This window comes from Telmatherina bonti (assembly GCF_933228915.1).
Source record: "Telmatherina bonti genome assembly, chromosome: 2".
Lineage (NCBI taxonomy): Eukaryota > Metazoa > Chordata > Actinopteri > Atheriniformes > Telmatherinidae > Telmatherina > Telmatherina bonti.
This window is the reverse complement of record NC_136620.1, coordinates 7032127-7050403: the sequence shown is the minus strand read 5'-3', so window position 1 is coordinate 7050403 and position 18277 is coordinate 7032127. Positions and strand designations below refer to the sequence as shown.

Here is an 18277-nt window from a genome sequence, read left to right as displayed (position 1 = left end):
CAGGTACCTCAGGAATTTTTCTATTTCACTGAAATTAAACGTGTTTTTATTTTCCTTACCTCACCTGTAAGTGTGTTTAGACTTTTCCAGTACTTCCAGTCTCTTGCTCGATGTGGCACTTTTTATTGTTTTATTTGAATCAACTCACAAAAATCCACCTTTAAACTAAAATGTTTATAAAATCCTGAAATTTGAAAAGTACAAGACTTGTGTTACAAGTTTATTTTCATTTTGGTAAGAGTGCAAATAATAAAAAAGAGAAAATAGAAATCCATGACCTGCCAGTTAAAATGTATTTTCTGTGTTTAGAAGAGTAATTCTGTAGGATGATCAAAACATTCTGCTTCCAGGCTTTAGGAAAAATAACACAAAGTAATGAAGATGGTGAGGTACAGAACACCAGAAACATGCAGCTTCAGCCAAACAGACATGAAGAGGAAAGGAGCTGATGAGATGCTGTTCTCATATTCAGTCTGTTGTCCAAACATCTGCTCAGACGGGAAACAAACATCTGGATGGTCTTATTTTCCAGCTACCACAGACAGCTGGTCTCTGATACGTCCCAGTCCATCCAGTATGGTGTCCAGAGACTCCCTGCTCAGCTCTACCGTCACCGTGGAAACCGCCTCCCCGCCTGCTGATGGACATGGATCCTCCATCTGACCGCACATTTCAGATCATCAGACGGGACTTGAATGCAACACAGAGGAAGTCATGTGATCAGCGGTCACGTGACCCAGACTCACCTTCAGCTGAACCAGACAGGTCGGCACGGACATCCGACTGACTGAGTCTGAGCCGGTCACCATGTCAACCCTCCAGTCCAAGTCCTTCAGCTGAGGGAGGGAGACTGAACACACACACACACACGCACACACACACACACACACACACACACACACACACACACACACACACACACACACACACAGAAAAACTGAATAATTTCCACGGCATGTCCCATAAAAGCTGTAGTGAACACACACCCCAGACCCCCTCCACTACGTAGACCCGCCATCGAACAGAAATATCTTCAAATGGATGAATGAAGTCTCCTGAGCTCCGTGACACATGAACACATGGTTGCAGACACACACACCTGCCTCAGCGCAGCCCAAGCTTCCGCAGGTCACAGATTAAAGTCATGGGAAACATTTAAAACGTGTTAAACTACATTAATATGAGTGAATTTAGTTTTGGTGAAAGTGTCGATGCGTCTCGGAGATCATGATGAATTAAAATCCGTCTTAACGGTGAAACTACGGCAGCTGCTGACGCAAAGCAACATCTGGAACTTCTGCTTATTAACCCTGTAAAGCCCGACAGGAAGTCTTTCACACACACACACTGAGTGTTGCTCATAAAATAGAAATAAAAATAGTTGGTTCCCTTTAGTCAATGAAAGAAAAACTCACAATAGTCACAGAAATAACTAAAATCTGACCAAAGGAATAATAAATAAAAGTTCTATGAAATGTATCCAGTCAGACGTTGGTGGGAGAATGTCTTGTGGACAGATGAGACAGAAATGGAACTTTTTGACACATCAGCTCCATGTTCAGATGGAAAAATGAAGCATATGGAGGAAAAAAGACGTCCCTGCTGTGAAACATGGAGGATCTGTTATGTTCTGTGGCTGCTTCAGATTCTCTCACATGGTGTCTAGAATCTGTGCAGGTACAATGAAATCCTATCAAGGGATTTTAGGGGGAAATGTGCTGCTGTTGGTCTCATTTGTAGGTTATGGGTCTTAAAGCAGGACAAAGAGCCAAAACACACAGCTAAACACACCAGGACTGGCTCAGAAGAAACACTCCAAAGTGGCCTCTGTGAGTCCTGACCTGAATCCTACCGAGCATCTTTGGAAGGAGCTGAAACATGACGCCTGGAAACCTGAGACAACTGGAGCAGTTTGTCATGAGGAGGAGGCAGAAATAGGAGGAGGAGGAGGCTGACCTGAAATGCTTCTGCTGTTTGATGTAAAACACTTGGAACAGTTCTGGACATGAGATGGACTTACCTTGTGGGACGGCAGATTAAACATCTCCCCTCTCCTCAGGTAAAGAGTCTGGATGTCGTCTTCAACAGTTCTCTCTCCTTCTCCTTCCACATCATGATCCGCTCCGCCTATTTTCACCTCCGCAACATCCTTCGCCTCCCTCTCTCCTCCCTCCACCTCTGTTCTTGTCCACGGCCTCGTCACCTCTCACCTGACGACTGCGACTCCCTCCTGTTTGGTCTCCCTCACAAAACTCTCCATAAACTACAGCTGGTCCAAATCTCTGCAGCCCGCATCGTCATCATCATCATCATCATCATCATCATCATCATCACCCCCTCCATAAACCACATCACCCCAGTCCTCCAGCAGCTCCACTAGCTCCTCATCTCACACCGCATCCTCTATAAAATCCTGTTCCTCGTATTCAGACTCATCACATCCTCCTCCCTCCTTAACTGACTGACCTTATTCAGTGCCCGCTCCTCCTCCTCCCTCCTGCCTGACTCCTTCCTGCCTGTTCTTCCTCCTCCTCCCTCCTGCCCATTCCTCCTCCTCCCTCCTGCCCATTCCTCCTCCTCCTCCTCCCTCCTGCCCGACTCCTTCCTGCCCGTTCCTCCTCCTCCTCCTCCCTCCTGCCCGACTCCTTCCTGCCTGTTCTTCCTCCTCCTCCTCCCTCCTGCCCATTCCTCCTCCTCCCTCCTGCCTCCTCCTCCTCCTCCCTCCTCCCTCCTGCCCGACTCCTTCCTGCCTGTTCTTCCTCCTCCTCCTCCCTCCTGCCCGACTCCTTCCTGCCTGTTCTTCCTCCTCCTGCCTCCTCCTCCCTCCTGCCCGACTCCTTCCTGCCTGTTCTTCCTCCTCCTCCTCCCTCCTGCCCGACTCCTTCCTGCCTGTTCTTCCTCCTCCTGCCTCCTCCTCCTCCTCCCTCCTGCCTGACTCCTTCCTGCCTGTTCTTCCTCCTCCTGCCTCCTCCTCCTCCTCCCTCCTCCCTCCTGCCTCCTCCTCCTCCCTCCTCCCTCCTGCCCGACTCCTCACCATGGGGAGCAGGGCATGCAGCCGCTCTGCGCCCCCCCGACCTCCCCAACACTCAGAGACTTCACATCCAGACTCAGATCTCATCAGTTTAACAAGACTGACTCCGGCCATCACTGGAAAGTCTTTTGATGTTTGTTGTTTTCAACTTGCTTTAATGTTTATCATGTGTGATGTAAGGCCACCTCCAGTGTCTAGAGAGGCGCCCAACACATAAAATGTATTATTATTACTAGCAGATGAAACAACTCGGACCCGAGCATTACACCGTGTCTATCCATACGTTAAAATCCCTTCCAACATTTGTTCGTTTTATATTTTTACATTTTGTAAAAAAAATGGGATTTTTCTCACATTTTTGTCCCAGATCAGGTTTTAAACGTAGTAAATGTGGTAAAAACAAAGTCGATATGCAAAGAATTACTACAACTGTATGTAAATATAGATGTGTGTGTGTGTGTGTGTGTGTGTGGACACCAGTCCAACAGTGAAATGTACTTACGCTGGTCCGTGAGAGCTTCTGTCCTCCATGTCGGGCTGAAACGCAGAAGGAGACGTGATGATGTCATACCTCAGTAACAGTGTGTATCCCTGATGAGGCGGAACGCGACTCGGTGTGTGAAGACAAGAAACTCGGAACGACTTTTCTCCACGCCGGATGGTTTCTTATCCAGGCAACGTCGGGGTTAACTCAGGCTTTTCTGACCTACGACACTGGTTCACCTCCCACCACGGTAAATCACCACGGCAACACACAGTTAACCTGCTCCGCTACGTTCTGAATGAAACATGTATAAAAGCATCACCTCCTGACCAATCAGACGGCCGCCCATCACCTGAGGAATTCAGATCATATAATCTACCTATTATATGACACCCCCCCCCCCCACCATGACGCCGTCTCTTTCTCTCTTATAATCTTCCTGCGTTTCTTTGCTGAATCAGCGACGTTGCAGGTTAAGAACAGCCAGTGTGTGTGTGTGTGTGTGTGTGTGTGTGTGTGTGTGTGTGTGTGTGTGTGTGTGTGTGTGTGTGTGTGTAGCGAAGCTGCCGCAACGTCACGCCGCGTCCCGGATGTAAACGTTGTATCGTGTTGGTTTCTCAGCCTCGGGCCGTCGGGCCGTTCGGATTCTTCGGCAGAGCTTTTAGGAACCTGAACCAGCAGACTCGGTCTGAAGCGGTTTGCGTGGAGCTGACCTGTTCTCCAGCAGGATCTTGGTGATCAGGTTCTTCAGACTGGAGTGGAAGGACTCGGGGAAGACGGCGAGGATCTGCTCGGGGGTGCTGAGGTTGTAGAAGATGACGTGATGGGACAGAGTGTGGAGGGACTGGACCAGCTGCAGGACACACACATGGTTCAGGTTCACACAGAAAACTGCAGCCAAGCGCTGAGAAATGTGTGCAAAAGTTCGCAACATAAACATTTCATATTCCACACAACTCGGGGTCATCCGGTACGTCGGCTGTACAACCACCCCAAGTCACAGTTCTTTATATAAACCCACAGTTTCATTTCTTTGCTCACCTCCGATGGGAGCTAAATGACAGGATGAGATGATAAAAACACAATAAAATAGTTATTTCCTTTAAAGGAAGCTTTGTCTCCATCACATAAATCCTATGCAGTGGGATCCGTTCTGTGGAGGTAATGGAACTAGTTTCTGTGTGTTTCCTTCACACTGGAGGACCCTGGCCTTCAGACTCCATCATCATGAAGCTGTGTTGTTTCCTCACACACAGGGACAGAGGTGAGAGTTACCTGAGCGGCCTGGGCTGCAGGGATGCTGAATGATGCTGCGGTGCTGTCGGTCAGCCGGCCGCTCGGACCTCTGTGACTCTGAACACACACATCCCTCACTGCATCTTTAGATGGAGCCTTCAGAGACAAAAACAGTAAACAACAACAACAACATCAGGTGCTGCAGCTGTCTGATGGAAAGGCTCATTAAAGCCAAATTATACTTTTATAACTAACGAAGGAAAATCTACTTTTAATCAAATATGGACCTGTTTATTTTAGATAAAAATACCAAATATGTGAGAAAATGATTCACTTTTGGTCGAAAACACATTCTAACAGTTACATCTATATTTATTAGGTTTTTAATTTCATCTATATGTCGTCAAATAAACAGACATAAATAAACAGACACAAAAAAGACATAAACTGACATAAATAAACACAAATCCTGCACTTCATGGGGAAAACCGGGTTAAACTGCCAACAACTGAGTCAACACAACAACTAAATTATTCCCTGCGATTATTAGCTTTTTTAATAACTAAAATAAAACATTAAGAATCAGTTTTCAGGTTAAAAACAACCTAAATTAAATGCTTTGTACCTTTAAAAGAAACTGCAAGTTATCGAAATCTTCGCTAGATACAGAAGCGGCCATGTTGACGTGTGACCGTGTCACGTGACGGGGTGATGCCGCTAAGCCTTATGGGAAATGTAGTACAACTCAGACTGCTCTAAATTGCTTTATTTAAACGGGGAAAATGCAGTTTCCATGTGAAACACAAATTATATTCATTACAGTATGATATCAAATATTAACATTTTTTGATAAACAAACAAATAATAACAAACATCACAGAGAACAAACATAAAAACAAACAAACAAAAACAAAAAGTAACCATAAAAAAACTGACAAAATATGGTTAATTAAAGGATGAGTAATAGGAGCAGAGTAGAATCACACCAAAATGACTGATTTATTAAAACGTAAAAGGCAATAAAATGCAGGAATAGATCATGTAGGTAACAAATGTAACAATAATCCCCTGATTTTTACAGGTCAGTAATAAATCATTTTCAGACCTATTGATCACATTTATGATTACCTAAAAGGGCTACTAATATTAAGGCAGTTTAAAATTACCTGGTTTATTAAGAAATACTATCAACAAAGTTTGTGATATGACAAAATAAACCTGAAACGTGCAAATAATATAATTGTACACAACGATATATATATATATATATATATATATATATATATATATATATATATATATATATATATATATATATATATATATATATGTGTGTGTGTGTGTATGTATGTATGTATGTATGTGCTGACAACAAAATCTTCTTTTGTTTGTTTGTTTGTTTGTTTGTTTTATTAAGATGTTTACTATGGTTAAAACAGACAGCAAAGCCCGGAACTGGTCCAGGTCCTGATTCCGGCCCTGATTCTGGTTCTGGTCCTGGTCCCGGAGGTGGGGGCGGCTCTCTGCGTGACTCCCTGCGGGAGAAGAAGCATCTCAGACGGGATGCAGGCTATCGGTACCCGGCGGCAGCTCCGCTGATCCACGCCGCGTGGAAGATGTCTGTCTCCGGGATGAAGAAGCAGCTCCACAAAGCCAGCCAGGTAAGCAGGCCCGAGCCGTGCCGAGCCGTGCTGAAGCGTTCATCGTGTTGAAAATCCGCAGGGATCCGTCGCGCGCTGTGCTGCGACACGAGGCCTGCTGCTGCACGCTCCAAGCCACGGATCCTTCTCATCCAGCAGTTTATTGATCCCTGACAATAAATGTGATGATTGATCAGGAAACGCTTTGATGACGTAAATGGGAGTGTTTTTATCCCAACAGATGCGCCACATCTGGCTCAGAAAACACGCAGAGATGCGTCCAACACGCTGGAATACTAAACCTGCAGAAGTCTCTCTAGTCCAGGGATCCCCAGTCCTGGTCTTCCAGGTGTCCTGCAGGCTACCTAGTGTCCCTGCTGCAACACACCTGATGTATGAAGCAGACATGAGGTCTGGGCTGAGTCTGAGTCAGGTGTGTAACAGCAGGACACCTATAAAACCTGCAGGACACCTGGAGGACCAGGGCTGGGGATCCCTGCTTTAGCAGAAATACTTGTACTATAGTATTACATACTCCATCACAGGTAACGTTTATCTGTCCACGTGATGTGCTGCACATCACCGACTGTGGATTTTTATTTAAGTCTAAACGTTTGTGTCCATCCAAAAGAAGTCCAGGTTTGACATGTGCTGTGTTTTCATGTGTCCTGAAGTGAGACAGTAACGTCCCTGGTGTCTCACCTGCAGCTGCTGAATGAGAGGCTGATGGGGGCCGAAGGAACCAAGCTGGATGAGGATTTCCTGAAGATGGAAAAGGTAAAGTTTCCCATCATGATGCTGGGTTTCAAGTCTGCTTGAGACGAGGCTGATTTCTTCCTCTGATGATCTGTCAGGGTGTCTCAGTGATCCACGCGCTGCTGGCTGAGCTGCTGTCCAGAACCACAGAGTTCCTCCAGCCGAACCCGGGTACCACAAGCAGTTTTCTCTTTCTCAAGTCTGTCCTTGTTGTTCCCATTTCACACTGTCCTTTGTTCTGCTCTGCTTTGGGATGTTGGGACTTTCACTTAACCTCTTCTTGACAATAGTCAGCTGGATACCAGGAAGCAGCAATGCTAGCATGTAGCATTGCCGCAATGCTAGTATGTAGCATAGCAGCAATGCTAGCATGTACCATAGCAGCAATGCTAGCATGTAGCATAGCAACATGATGGGAGAAAGTCAGCTGAAAGACTCCACCAGCATCAGCATCCAAACCAAACACAGTTCAAACCCCAAACATGAGAACATCAGTGTCCACTTTACAGCTTCTCATCATGTCTCCACACAAACAAGGCGTCATATGAAAGCAGAGACTCTGCTGCTCACAGAGACGTCTGTCTCTTCTCTGTGGGACAGAAACTCTGGAAGACGTCTGTCTATGGAAACAAATTAACATATCTGAATTTTATAAATCTGAATTAAATACATCAATTTTTTAATCGTTTATTTTCGCTGCTCTGTTTTCAGTTTTCAAATTCAAGATTGGAAGATTTGATTTAAAGAAACTGAACTTTATATCTGCTTCACATCCAGTTAATCACATGTCTGAAATGCAACTCATTACTTTACTCATTCCTGGAATTACTTTACTCATTCCTGGAATTACATTACTCATTCCTGGAATTACTTTACTCCTTCCTGGGATTACTTTACTCATTCCTGGGATTACTTTACTCATTCCTGGGATTACTTTACTCCTTCCTGGAATTACATTACTCCTTCCTGGGATTACATTACTCCTTCCTGGGATTACTTTACTCCTTCCTGGGATTACTTTACTCATTCCTGGAATTACTTTACTCCTTCCTGGGATTACTTTACTCATTCCTGGGATTACTTTACTCCTTCCTGGAATTACATTACTCCTTCCTGGGATTACATTACTCCTTCCTGGGATTACTTTACTCCTTCCTGGGATTACTTTACTCCTTCCTGGAATTACTTTACTCATTCCTGGAATTACTTTACTCATTCCTGGGATTACTTTACTCATTCCTGGAATTACTTTACTCATTCCTGGAATTACTTTACTCATTCCTGGGATTACTTTACTCATTCCTGGGATTACTTTACTCCTTCCTGGGATTACTTTACTCATTCCTGGGATTACTTTACTCCTTCCTGGGATTACTTTACTCATTCCTGGGATTACTTTATTCTGTCAAGAAGAGGTTAAACTTTAGTTTTCTTTTTTTTTTCTTTTCTAGAGTTAAAAACATAAAATGTTGTTGTCATACAAACCTTCTACCTGGTGTCCTCATGTGGACTGAACATGTCTGTGCAGCTTACAGAGCTAAACTGAGCATGCTCACCACCATGTCCAGGATTCGGGGGCAGGCGAGGGCGACGGGGTACCCACAGACAGAGGGCATGCTGGGAGACTGCATGCTGCTGTACGGCCAGGAGCTCGGACCGGCTTCTGAGTTCGGTATGACGTGGGTCTTTTACTTGTGTAGTCTGGGGGGCTATCCTGTGTATTCTGAAAAGTTTTACACCTTTGGTTTGGTTCGCGTTCAAACTGCACCTCAAACCTTGTCGACAACGTCACACAATAAAACAGCTGTTCACTAAGAGGTGAAACTCCCACAAAAACACAGATTTGCAGGTAAAAATTACACATTCAAAACACAGTTTAGGTTTAAAAGGGATTATGATAATGGTTTAGGGTGTGTGTGTGTCCGGGGGGGGGGAGTGGATTTATCTGTTTAGAAATAATTTCATCTCAAAATTTGCCATAATGGGGGGGGGTGTCATTTTGAGTGACAGGAACCCAATATCTGGCTGCAAGAGGGCAGAGTGTGGCACAACCGTGGGTTTTAGCCAAGCGGCAACTTCCAGCAATAAAAAGTGAAGCCTATGTGGAAGTGCATAAAACTGCAGTTCCCCCTTCATCCACTAGGGGCTGCAAAACAGAGCAAATCCCCATAGACTCCCATGTTAAAAAGACCAACTTCACAGCAGAAATAAACATGTTTACAGCAGAAATAAACATGTTTACAGCAGGAATAAACATGTTTACAGCAGAAATAAACATGTTTACAGCCTGGTTCAAAAATCCATTTTAGGTTTAATAGTTCAGGTTTACCTTCATGGCAACTGTGGGGGGAATGAATTTTTTTCTAACTCCCCATTTAAAAGTAATTTAATCTCAAAATTTGGCATATTTAAGGGCGTGTCCTTTTGATTGACAGGTACCCGATCTCCCGCTTCAAGTCAGAAGAACATAGAACAACCGTGGTTTTTAGCCGGTTAGCAACGTGACTTAGCTTTAGCCCGCTTACCTCCGTTAGCTGGTTAGCTCCTGTTATCTCCGTGTTAGCTCAGTTAGCTCTTAGCTACAGAAAGCTCGGAGTTCGCTCGATGTCAATCATCCACCATGACGCTCAGCTCCACCTCTTTTCCCATATTTGTATTTTCCGGGACGACGCGCATGCCCCTGCCAAGATAGTGATGGTAGGAACCGCCCACCGAGCTTCAATTCAGCTCTTCAGAAACCTACGGGTGATGTCACAGAGGCTCCCCCCATCTTTTATATACAGTCTATGGTTTTAGCTCACAGACTTAGCTTTAGCCCACTTACCTTAGCTGGTTAGCTCCCATTAGCTATGTTAGCTCTTAGCTACAGGCAGGTCATTTCAGCATGTTTGCTGTAGCAGCACTCCGTGCTCCAACTCACTGTGAATAAATGGAATAAACTATTGTTTACAGACCGCAGTGGGCCGGTGATCAGTAGGCAGGTGAGGCTGAGTGAACCAGACGAGGAGCAGACATGACATCACACGGATTAAGCCCCCAAGTGGCAAAATAACAGATTATAGAGGTGGTCTTGTGGTTCAGTGTGGTAATAAACAAATTTAAAATAAAAAGTATTCGTATGAAGCTCTTTTTGAAATAAAGCTTCACACAGGCGGTATTCACCGTGTCGTTTCCATTTTTGTTGTGAATGAAAATGACAAAACAATATTTATAACATTAAATATAAAGATAAAGAAAAGTGATGAAGGATGGAGGGGTGTTTACAGGTATATAATGTGTTAACATGCGGGTCGGCCGTGTCCAGATTTTAATAGGAGATATCATGTTTGGTCATTGTTGGGTTTGGGTCAGTAAAATTGGACTCTGGGTTTAAACACATACTGTTGGCTTTGTTTTCCCAACCAAACAATAACCTGCGTCATTTGCTTCTTCATGCTTGGTTACTTCCTGTCGCTGGATAGCCGGTTTGCAAGCCAACCAGGACCCCCCTCCTTTCAAACGGACCACAGTACGCCGCTTTGGTCCGCATTGCAGGGCAGTTGGTGTTAATACCCCACCAAGGTCCGGCTAACGGTGTTCAGACCAAACGCGTTTTGAGCGTCGGCGTTCCGCCAGAGATGGGCAAAGCTGAACTTTGGCTGCTTGACGCGGGGCCTGGAGGATTCCTGTGGTGAACCCAGACACGGGGCTGAGATGCCATTACTCCGTGTAATATTTAGGATAACCATCCCTTGCTAAAAAGCTGAATGTTACTGATTTGGCAACGTAGCAGGACACGTCGCCCAGCAACGCTTTGTTTGGGGGCGGCGGCTCTCTGCTGAGGGCGGCTCTTGTTGCATTAAGGCGGCCGTGTGAAAGTGCCCTAAATGTCTTCATGGAAACATCAGCGACATGCAGCTTGCATTTTATTTTCCCTCCATCCAGGTGGCGCTCTGACCGCTGTGGGCGGAGCTTTGCAGCAGGTTGGTCAGGCCAGGGATGCTCTGGACATCAGCATTAAGCGCACCTTCATCGACCCCCTGCAGGACCTCCACAACACAGAGCTGAAGGAGATCAAGGTGGGCCGGTATCCAACACAAAAACAGGGACATGATGCTTGTCTTTCCTCCAGACTCAAACATCTCGCAGTGTTTCCTCAGTACCAGCTGAAGAAGGTGAACGGCCGCCGGCTGGACTTCGACTACAAGCGGAGGCGAAGCGGAAATGTCCCGGTGCAGGAGGTGCGGCAAGCCTGGGAGAAGTTCGTCACGTCCAAAGAGCTGGCGGAGAGGAGCATGTTCATCCTGCTGCAGAACGACGTGAGTTTCAAACGCCTCATTCCTCTGCTGGCCAAAGATGGTCCTGACAGGGCCACCATCCCGCAAGGTTCACGCGCTTCCTCCTCCTGCAGCGCCTGAATCAGACTCGTGGCTCAACATGCTGGCCAACAGACACATGGAACCAGATTTAGGAGTGGTGTGGTTAAAGATTATCAGAGAAAAATAGTCATCTTACAATCATTTTGCATCACTATAAATATGTAAAATCACATAAAAGCTCCTCAGTGTGTGAGAATTACGCCCATCTAGCGGTTTGTAATTGACTGCTAACAACCAAGTACACTCTCAAAAATAGAGGTACGAGATGGGGACATTTCTATACCTATAGGTACAATTTAAAGAAATGTTCTTTCAAAAGTACAATACTGGTCTTTAAGAGACCAGAAGCACACCTTCAGAGTATAAAGAAGGGTTCAAAGTGACATAAAGTACAAATTTGTACCTTTTTAACCATAAGGGTACCTGCAGCATTGAAAAAAAATGTTGTTAGCAGCAGTGCTTTGAGTGGGCTGGTATGCAGCGGTACGCAGTACAGGCACTTTTAAATTCTATCCTTTTGCATACCGGGACTATTTTTTACAGCGTGTAGTGCATACTGGGACTTTTACCAGCTTTTCTTCAGCAATCAGTATACCCCCCTACGACTTCACCACATATTACAACTGATATTTGATGATTTTATGAAAATTTTTTTTAAAAAGTCGCCTCAAAAGAAATGTATTGTTAAGACCGGTTTAGATGCACAACACTTTTAGCCCACAACGTCAGTATTTTGAGTTTTTGAAGATTATTTCCAGATTAAAGATAAAATAATATTGCTAAGTAGCATGGACCAGGCTTAATGCTGGGAAAAACGTAAAAAACATAACTTGATAAAGTAAGGTTGAACTTGATGAGGTACAAAAATAGACCAGAACTGAAGGGTACAGAAGTGTCTCTCAAAAGAGTACACCCCCAGCGACAAGCATTTGTACCTTTTTAGGTACAAGCTGGTACCTAAAGTGTGCGCGCACCCTGGCTCCTCACCGTTTTACCGTGTGATTACCACGACCGAAGCCGAGTCACAGTGTGATAATGTCAATGTCTTGCACCGGTTGGAGTCCTTTCAGGTCATGAGGTACAGAAAGATACATAAAACATAAAAAGCCTGTAGCACTTCATGGAAGGACCTGCGTCCACCTGGACAGTCCACCAGCACCTTCCTACCATGTCCTCTACTGTCTGATTTCATGCTTGTGTTGTTCTCACTCAGATGTAAGTCGCTTTGGATAAAAGCGTCTAAATGACTGTAGATAGAATAGAATAGAATAGAGTTGTTGCATGTTCTTCCAGTCAAAGAGGAGAATAAGTTGTGGAATAAGTTTCCATCGGTGAAGGAACACCAGCGAGCAGCCTGGATTTCTGTAACACGACGTCTCTGGTTGGACGTCCAAAGACACTACTGTCCGTCTGAGGACATCAGGAGAAAGCTGAGAGACAGCAGCCGGCGGAGGACGCTGCAGAGTCTACCGCCTGTTCCATCACCCACCAGAAGACACAACTTTTCTTGTTCTTGGGGCCATGACATTTCGTCCTCATGGACGTGGTTTGGGGACATCTTGTTCACAACGCATCGCTGCTTGTAGTGTCGTGTGATTGGTCAGATATTTGAGGTGGGCGTGGTTAATGTGGAAAGGTTAGCCGATGCAGGTAAAATGGATAGTTTTCATGAACAGCTGATCGACATGGTGGGGAAAGTAGAACACTAGTGGCCTTTAAAGAACTTTGTGCCGTTGCGTTCCCCGTTCAAAGTTTATCCTTAAATTTTAAATAACGTGACGTCCCCGCCGCACAGTGGTACCCACGTCTGGAAGGAAACGCTCTCGGGACATTGCCACGGCAACCACCTCGCGCTGGATGGATTGTCTGCAATGAAGACTGAAACTACCCATTAGACAAGTCTTTTGTATGTGACGTCCAACCAGCGTTGTGAATGATTAGAAAAACTGGGTTGGTTTAACATCAACATCTTTAACCAGTTTAACCAGTTTAACCAGAGGATTTCCCTTTAGTGTGTAACCTGCTGGATGTCCTGCAGGAGGTGCAACCTGCTGGAGGTCCTGCAGGAGGTGCAACCTGCTGGAGGTCCTGCAGGAGGTGGAACCTGCTGGATGTCCTGCAGGAGGTGCAACCTGCTGGATGTCCTGCAGGAGGTGGAACCTGCTGGATGTCCTGCAGGAGGTGGAACCTGCTGGATGTCCTGCAGGAGGTGGAACCTGCTGGATGTCCTGCAGGAGGTGGAACCTGCTGGTTGTCCTGCAGGAGGTGGAACCTGCTGGTTGTCCTGCAGGAGGTGCAACCTGCTGGATGTCCTGCAGGAGGTGCAACCTGCTGGTTGTCCTGCAGGAGGTGCAACCTGCTGATTGTCCTGCAGGAGGTGCAACCTGCTGGATGTCCTGCAGGAGGTGCAACCTGCTGGATGTCCTGCATGAGGTGGAACCTGCTGGATGTCCTGCAGGAGGTGGAACCTGGTGGTTGTCCCTTTAGGAGGTGCAACCTGCTGGTTGTCCTGCAGGAGGTGGAACCTGCTGGATGTCCTGCAGGAGGTGGAACCTGCTGGATGTCCTGCAGGAGGTGGAACCTGCTGGTTGTCCTGTAGGAGGTGGAACCTGCTGGATGTCCTGCAGGAGGTGGAACCTGCTGGTTGTCCTGCAGGAGGTGCAACCTGCTGGATGTCCTGCAGGAGGTGGAACCTGCTGGATGGTGTCCTGCTTTATGTCTCGCTTCTCGCCCAGAGACCGACCCGTCTCTGGACCGACCTGTCTCTGGACCGATCTGTCTCTGGACTGACCCGTTTCAGGACCCGACAGTTCAGATGAGCCAGATCCGCTCTGATGTTTCCTCCTTCAGGTGGATCAGATCAGTCGCCTAGCAACCCTCGTCACAGCGCTGCTCGACTTCCACAGGAATGCCCACCGTATCCTGCTGGGTCTCCATGGCAACCTGCAGGCCAGGTGAGGCCCGTCACACACCTGTGATACCTCATAACTGGAACGCTGGATCCACCAGAACCTGGACTGGACTGAATCTGGTCTGGTATCAGGACCGGACCGGAACTGGTCCTGTACTGGGACTTGACCGGATCTGGTCTGGTTCTGGGACTGGACTGGATCTAGTCCTGTACCAAGACTAAAACAGATCTAATCCAGTACTGGGAGTAGACTGGAACGGGTCTGTTACCACTACTGGAACCAGGACTGGACCGAAACTAGTCCAGTCCCGGGACTGGACCGGATCTGTTCTGGTTATAAGACCTGGTTGGATCTGGTCCACTTCTGGGACTAGACCAGAACTGGTCCTGTACCAGGACCTGAATGGAACTGGTCCAGTACTGTGACTGGGCTGGATCTGGTCTTGTACTGGGACTGGACTGGAACTGGTGCGGTACTGGTCCGGTACTGGAACTGGTAACTTCTGACCAGGAAGCATCGTTCCATTGTAAGCAGGTTGACCGCTGCCAGCAACAAGCCAGATCGTCGGTTCCGGTCCAGAAAGGTGCGAGTGAGAGGCGACCGCTGCAGCAGCATCGGCTTCTACGACCAGCCGTCTTCAGGTCTGATTCAGTCCCGCCTGTCCCGTCTGTCCATTCTGTCCCATCTGTCCCTCCTGTCACATTTGTCCCTTCTGTCCCGTCTGTCCCGTCTGTCCCTCCTGTCCCGCCAGTCCCTCCTATCCCTCCTGTCACGTCTGTCCCATCTGTCCCTCCTATCCCTCCTGTCCCGTCTGTCCCTCATGTCCCGTTTGTCCCTCATGTCCCGTTTGTCCCTCCTGTCCCGTCTGTCCCTCCTGTCCCGTTTGTCCCTCCTGTCCCGTCTGTCCATCCTGTCCCGTTTGTCCCTCCTGTCCCGTCTGTCCCTCCTGTCCCGTTTGTCCCTCCTGTCCCGTCTGTCCCTCATGTCCCGTCTGTCCCTCCTGTCCCGTTTGTCCCTCCTGTCCCGTCTGTCCCTCCTGTCCCGTTTGTCCCTCCTGTCCCATCTGTCCCGCCTGTCCCGTCTGTCCTTCCACATCTCACAGCTGTGTGTTCCACCTGCAGGGGATCAGTTCACCGTGTTGCGGCCGCGACCTGGAAGCCCCGCCTCCAGCTACGGTAACACAGCTGCTTGTTTTATTAGCAGATTATTGATCCTGTATTAATGATGGAACTTCCCGTCTGATTCCTAAAGGGCAAAACATACATGCAGCTAAGTGATAAATGATTATTATAATAAATATATTATTAGATAAACAGCTTTTATTCTCAGATTCAGCCTTTCAGTCTGTTTAAACTTGTTTTTAATCTAATTTTATCCTGTTTGTTCATGTTTTATTTGTGTTAACACCCAAAATAACAATTAGGCTGATTTTAATTTAAAAGCTAGATAGAAATCCCACTTTCATTTGATAATAATGGATATTATGTAGGACATTATCTATCGATCAGTTTTTACAATGATCTGGTGACCCCCAGTGGGACAACCACTGGTTTTAATGGATGGGTCCTGCTCTGCCAACTTCTTGGCCAGACCTCATTTTACAGCGGTGCAGAGAACTTTAATTAATATTGAAGTAAAATCATTTCAGTATTAAATTAAAATAAGCCCTCATGTGCTCAAACACACAACGTGTGTACAGGTAAAGCACAAGAACCTACTAATGATCAAAACATGCAGTTTGCATCTGAAACTAGAAAAGCTGAGCGAGACGTCAGACAGCAGCTCCCATATCTAGCTTTAAAATATTTGTCATTTTGTCCTCATGTCCTCATCTAGCTTTAAAATCTAATAAAACCTGATGGGAACTTTCTGATTTTCTCACCATGTGTTGTGGAGTTATACGCAGATATACTGAAAACGGTCCGATCTCACAATGAGGAAGAATCCTTCACAACAGTCCTTCATCCAGATGCTGATCCGGCTCATTCCCAACGTTTAATAGTCTAAGGCCTCATTCCCATCAGGAGAGTCCGCTAGACTCGGTCCGGTTGGGGACTGGGTCTGGTTGGGGACTGGGTCCAATTGGGGACTGGGTCCAGCTGTAGGGGGGTGTATCCATGCGGACTGAGATCGTGTTCACGCTGCACTTTGGTCAAACCAGTAGAATAATATCTCCCCATTCCCACCAGAGGTGGCGCTGCACTAGTATTTAGCAGAAGAGAGGACCAGACCGGCGTGAAGAAGAAAACTCTCCTCCACCTGCCAGTTAAACATGGAGACCAAACTATGGCTGTTTTGGGTTTTTATTGTGTCTTATGCAAGTATACTGCAGAAATCCACTGCAACAATGGACGCAGTATGAACACCAGACGAGGCAAAGGACCCTTAACGCCATCGCTATGGATTTACCCACAATGCAATGCTACGCCACATGCAGGAAGGGACTTGGTTTGTAGTCCGCTTCCTGTATTTAACCTGCGTTTGTAGGCGAACCGAGTCCGTTTCTTTGGTCTGAATCAGGATTAGTTTGGCGCGTTCACATTTCCCCAAACGAAGCGACTTTCCGAGCAAACGGACTCGGATCAGAAAGGCTGATGTGGACCAGGTCAGACCAGGACCCGTTCTCAGAAACACATCACAAGGCTCCTCCAGGAGTTGTTGTGTAAAGTTGCTGACGGGTGATGGTTGATGGGAAACTGCATCAGTTCATCATCTTCAGAGTCTCTCTCTCTCCCTCTGTCTCTCGCCCAGCGGACAGTCAGCTGGTCCTGGATCAGCCCTGCTGCCGCGCTTTGTACTCCTTCCGGCCGAACCTCGAGGGCGAGCTGGGCTTCAGCGAAGGGGACATCATCATTCTCACCGGCCGGGTTGACGCCAACTGGTTCGAGGGCTCGCTCGGCAGCTCGTCGGGGATCTTTCCTGTCAGCTACGTGGATGTGTTGGTGCCTCTGCCGTTACCATGACAACGTCTCAATCCACTGTCACGTGTTGGGGATCTCAAGTTATGCAAGTTTTCTGCTTTTTTGGTACTTTTTCATGATCAGATTGGTGTGTGAAGGAAGGAAAGATTAGATGGTTTCATGCATAAAACTCCAAGTAACTCAGGGTTCTGCTGGATCAGAGACAGTTCTGGTTCAGAGGGGTCCACATTCAGCCATCACCTGTAGTCTCATAGATGCACCGCTGATGAAAGCCATAGTCACACAAACTGCACTCAAATGCACCACGAAGGTGGAGAATCCAGCTAGGATGTAGCTACACCCGCACAGGCAGACGTAGCTCCAGCTCGGGATGGATCAGTGGGGCAGCGAGGACCAACTGGAAGACAGGGTAGATAAAAACTGTACACACAGCCGAGTTTGCTCATCATCTGCTAATCATGAACCTGCGTGTGTGGTTCAGCATCAACAAGGTCCAACAGAAGAAGAAATCTGCAGCCTCAAACATTTAAAGAATGCTAAACCAGACCAGTTCCAGTACAGCCCTGTTACATATGACCTCATGAGAGTTTATTTTGTTGTTTAAAACAACAAGATTGATCAAAGTTGATCCTGAAACATGCATTTATTCTTATTTCCTATGTAAATAAGTAAAATATCGGTCTTTACTCAGCATTTTTCCAGCTTGTATTCATCTTTGTTAGCTTGACATCCAGACGTCATTTACAGAAAGGTTTTGAAGATTTTAAATCAGAATTTCCCACCATGTTTCATGTGACGTTCGTCTGAGGTTTGTGGACTTTATTTTATCCCAGCAGATCAGATGCAGTGTTAACCTGATGTTAGCATTAAGCTATATCGCAGTATAGGTCTATGCTAGCAGTAGGTTTTTGAGCTAATGTGACCTCATATTTAGATTTC

General features: G+C 46.5%; 2 protein-coding genes across 2 annotated transcripts; one reads left to right on the top strand and one right to left on the bottom strand.

The window, feature by feature from the left end:
* Window positions 1-107: 107 nt before the first annotated feature.
* Window positions 108-5448, bottom strand: commd9 (COMM domain containing 9). Its single transcript, XM_079259353.1, has 6 exons — window positions 5377-5448; window positions 4791-4907; window positions 4229-4368; window positions 3534-3568; window positions 747-850; window positions 108-659 (listed from the first exon to the last, which is right to left on the bottom strand). The coding sequence occupies exons 1-6, from the start codon at window positions 5428-5430 to the stop codon at window positions 522-524; spliced, it is 588 nt and encodes a 195-aa protein (XP_079115479.1). The 5' UTR covers window positions 5431-5448; the 3' UTR covers window positions 108-521.
* Window positions 5449-6367: 919 nt separating this feature from the next.
* Window positions 6368-17380, top strand: sh3gl3b (SH3-domain GRB2-like 3b; the record flags this gene model as incomplete). The annotated part of the gene is made up of 9 exons (XM_079251928.1): window positions 6368-6412; window positions 7100-7168; window positions 7246-7318; window positions 8676-8819; window positions 11072-11205; window positions 11287-11445; window positions 14356-14459; window positions 14952-15592; window positions 17169-17380. The coding sequence occupies 9 exons, from the start codon at window positions 6368-6370 to the stop codon at window positions 17378-17380; spliced, it is 1581 nt and encodes a 526-aa protein (XP_079108054.1).
* Window positions 17381-18277: the final 897 nt, after the last annotated feature.

Excerpts from the sequence above, each read along its gene's own strand:
- commd9 (XM_079259353.1), bottom strand. The coding sequence starts at position 5,430 with ATGGCCGCTTCTGTATCTAGCGAAGATTTCGATAACTTGCAGTTTCTT. Across the intron at positions 851-3,533 it reads AGAAGCTCTCACGGACCAGC|TCTCCCTCCCTCAGCTGAAG; the intron begins GTAAGTACATTT and ends GTGTGTGTTCAG. Across the intron at positions 660-746 it reads CCTGTCTGGTTCAGCTGAAG|ATGGAGGATCCATGTCCATC; the intron begins GTGAGTCTGGGT and ends ATGTGCGGTCAG.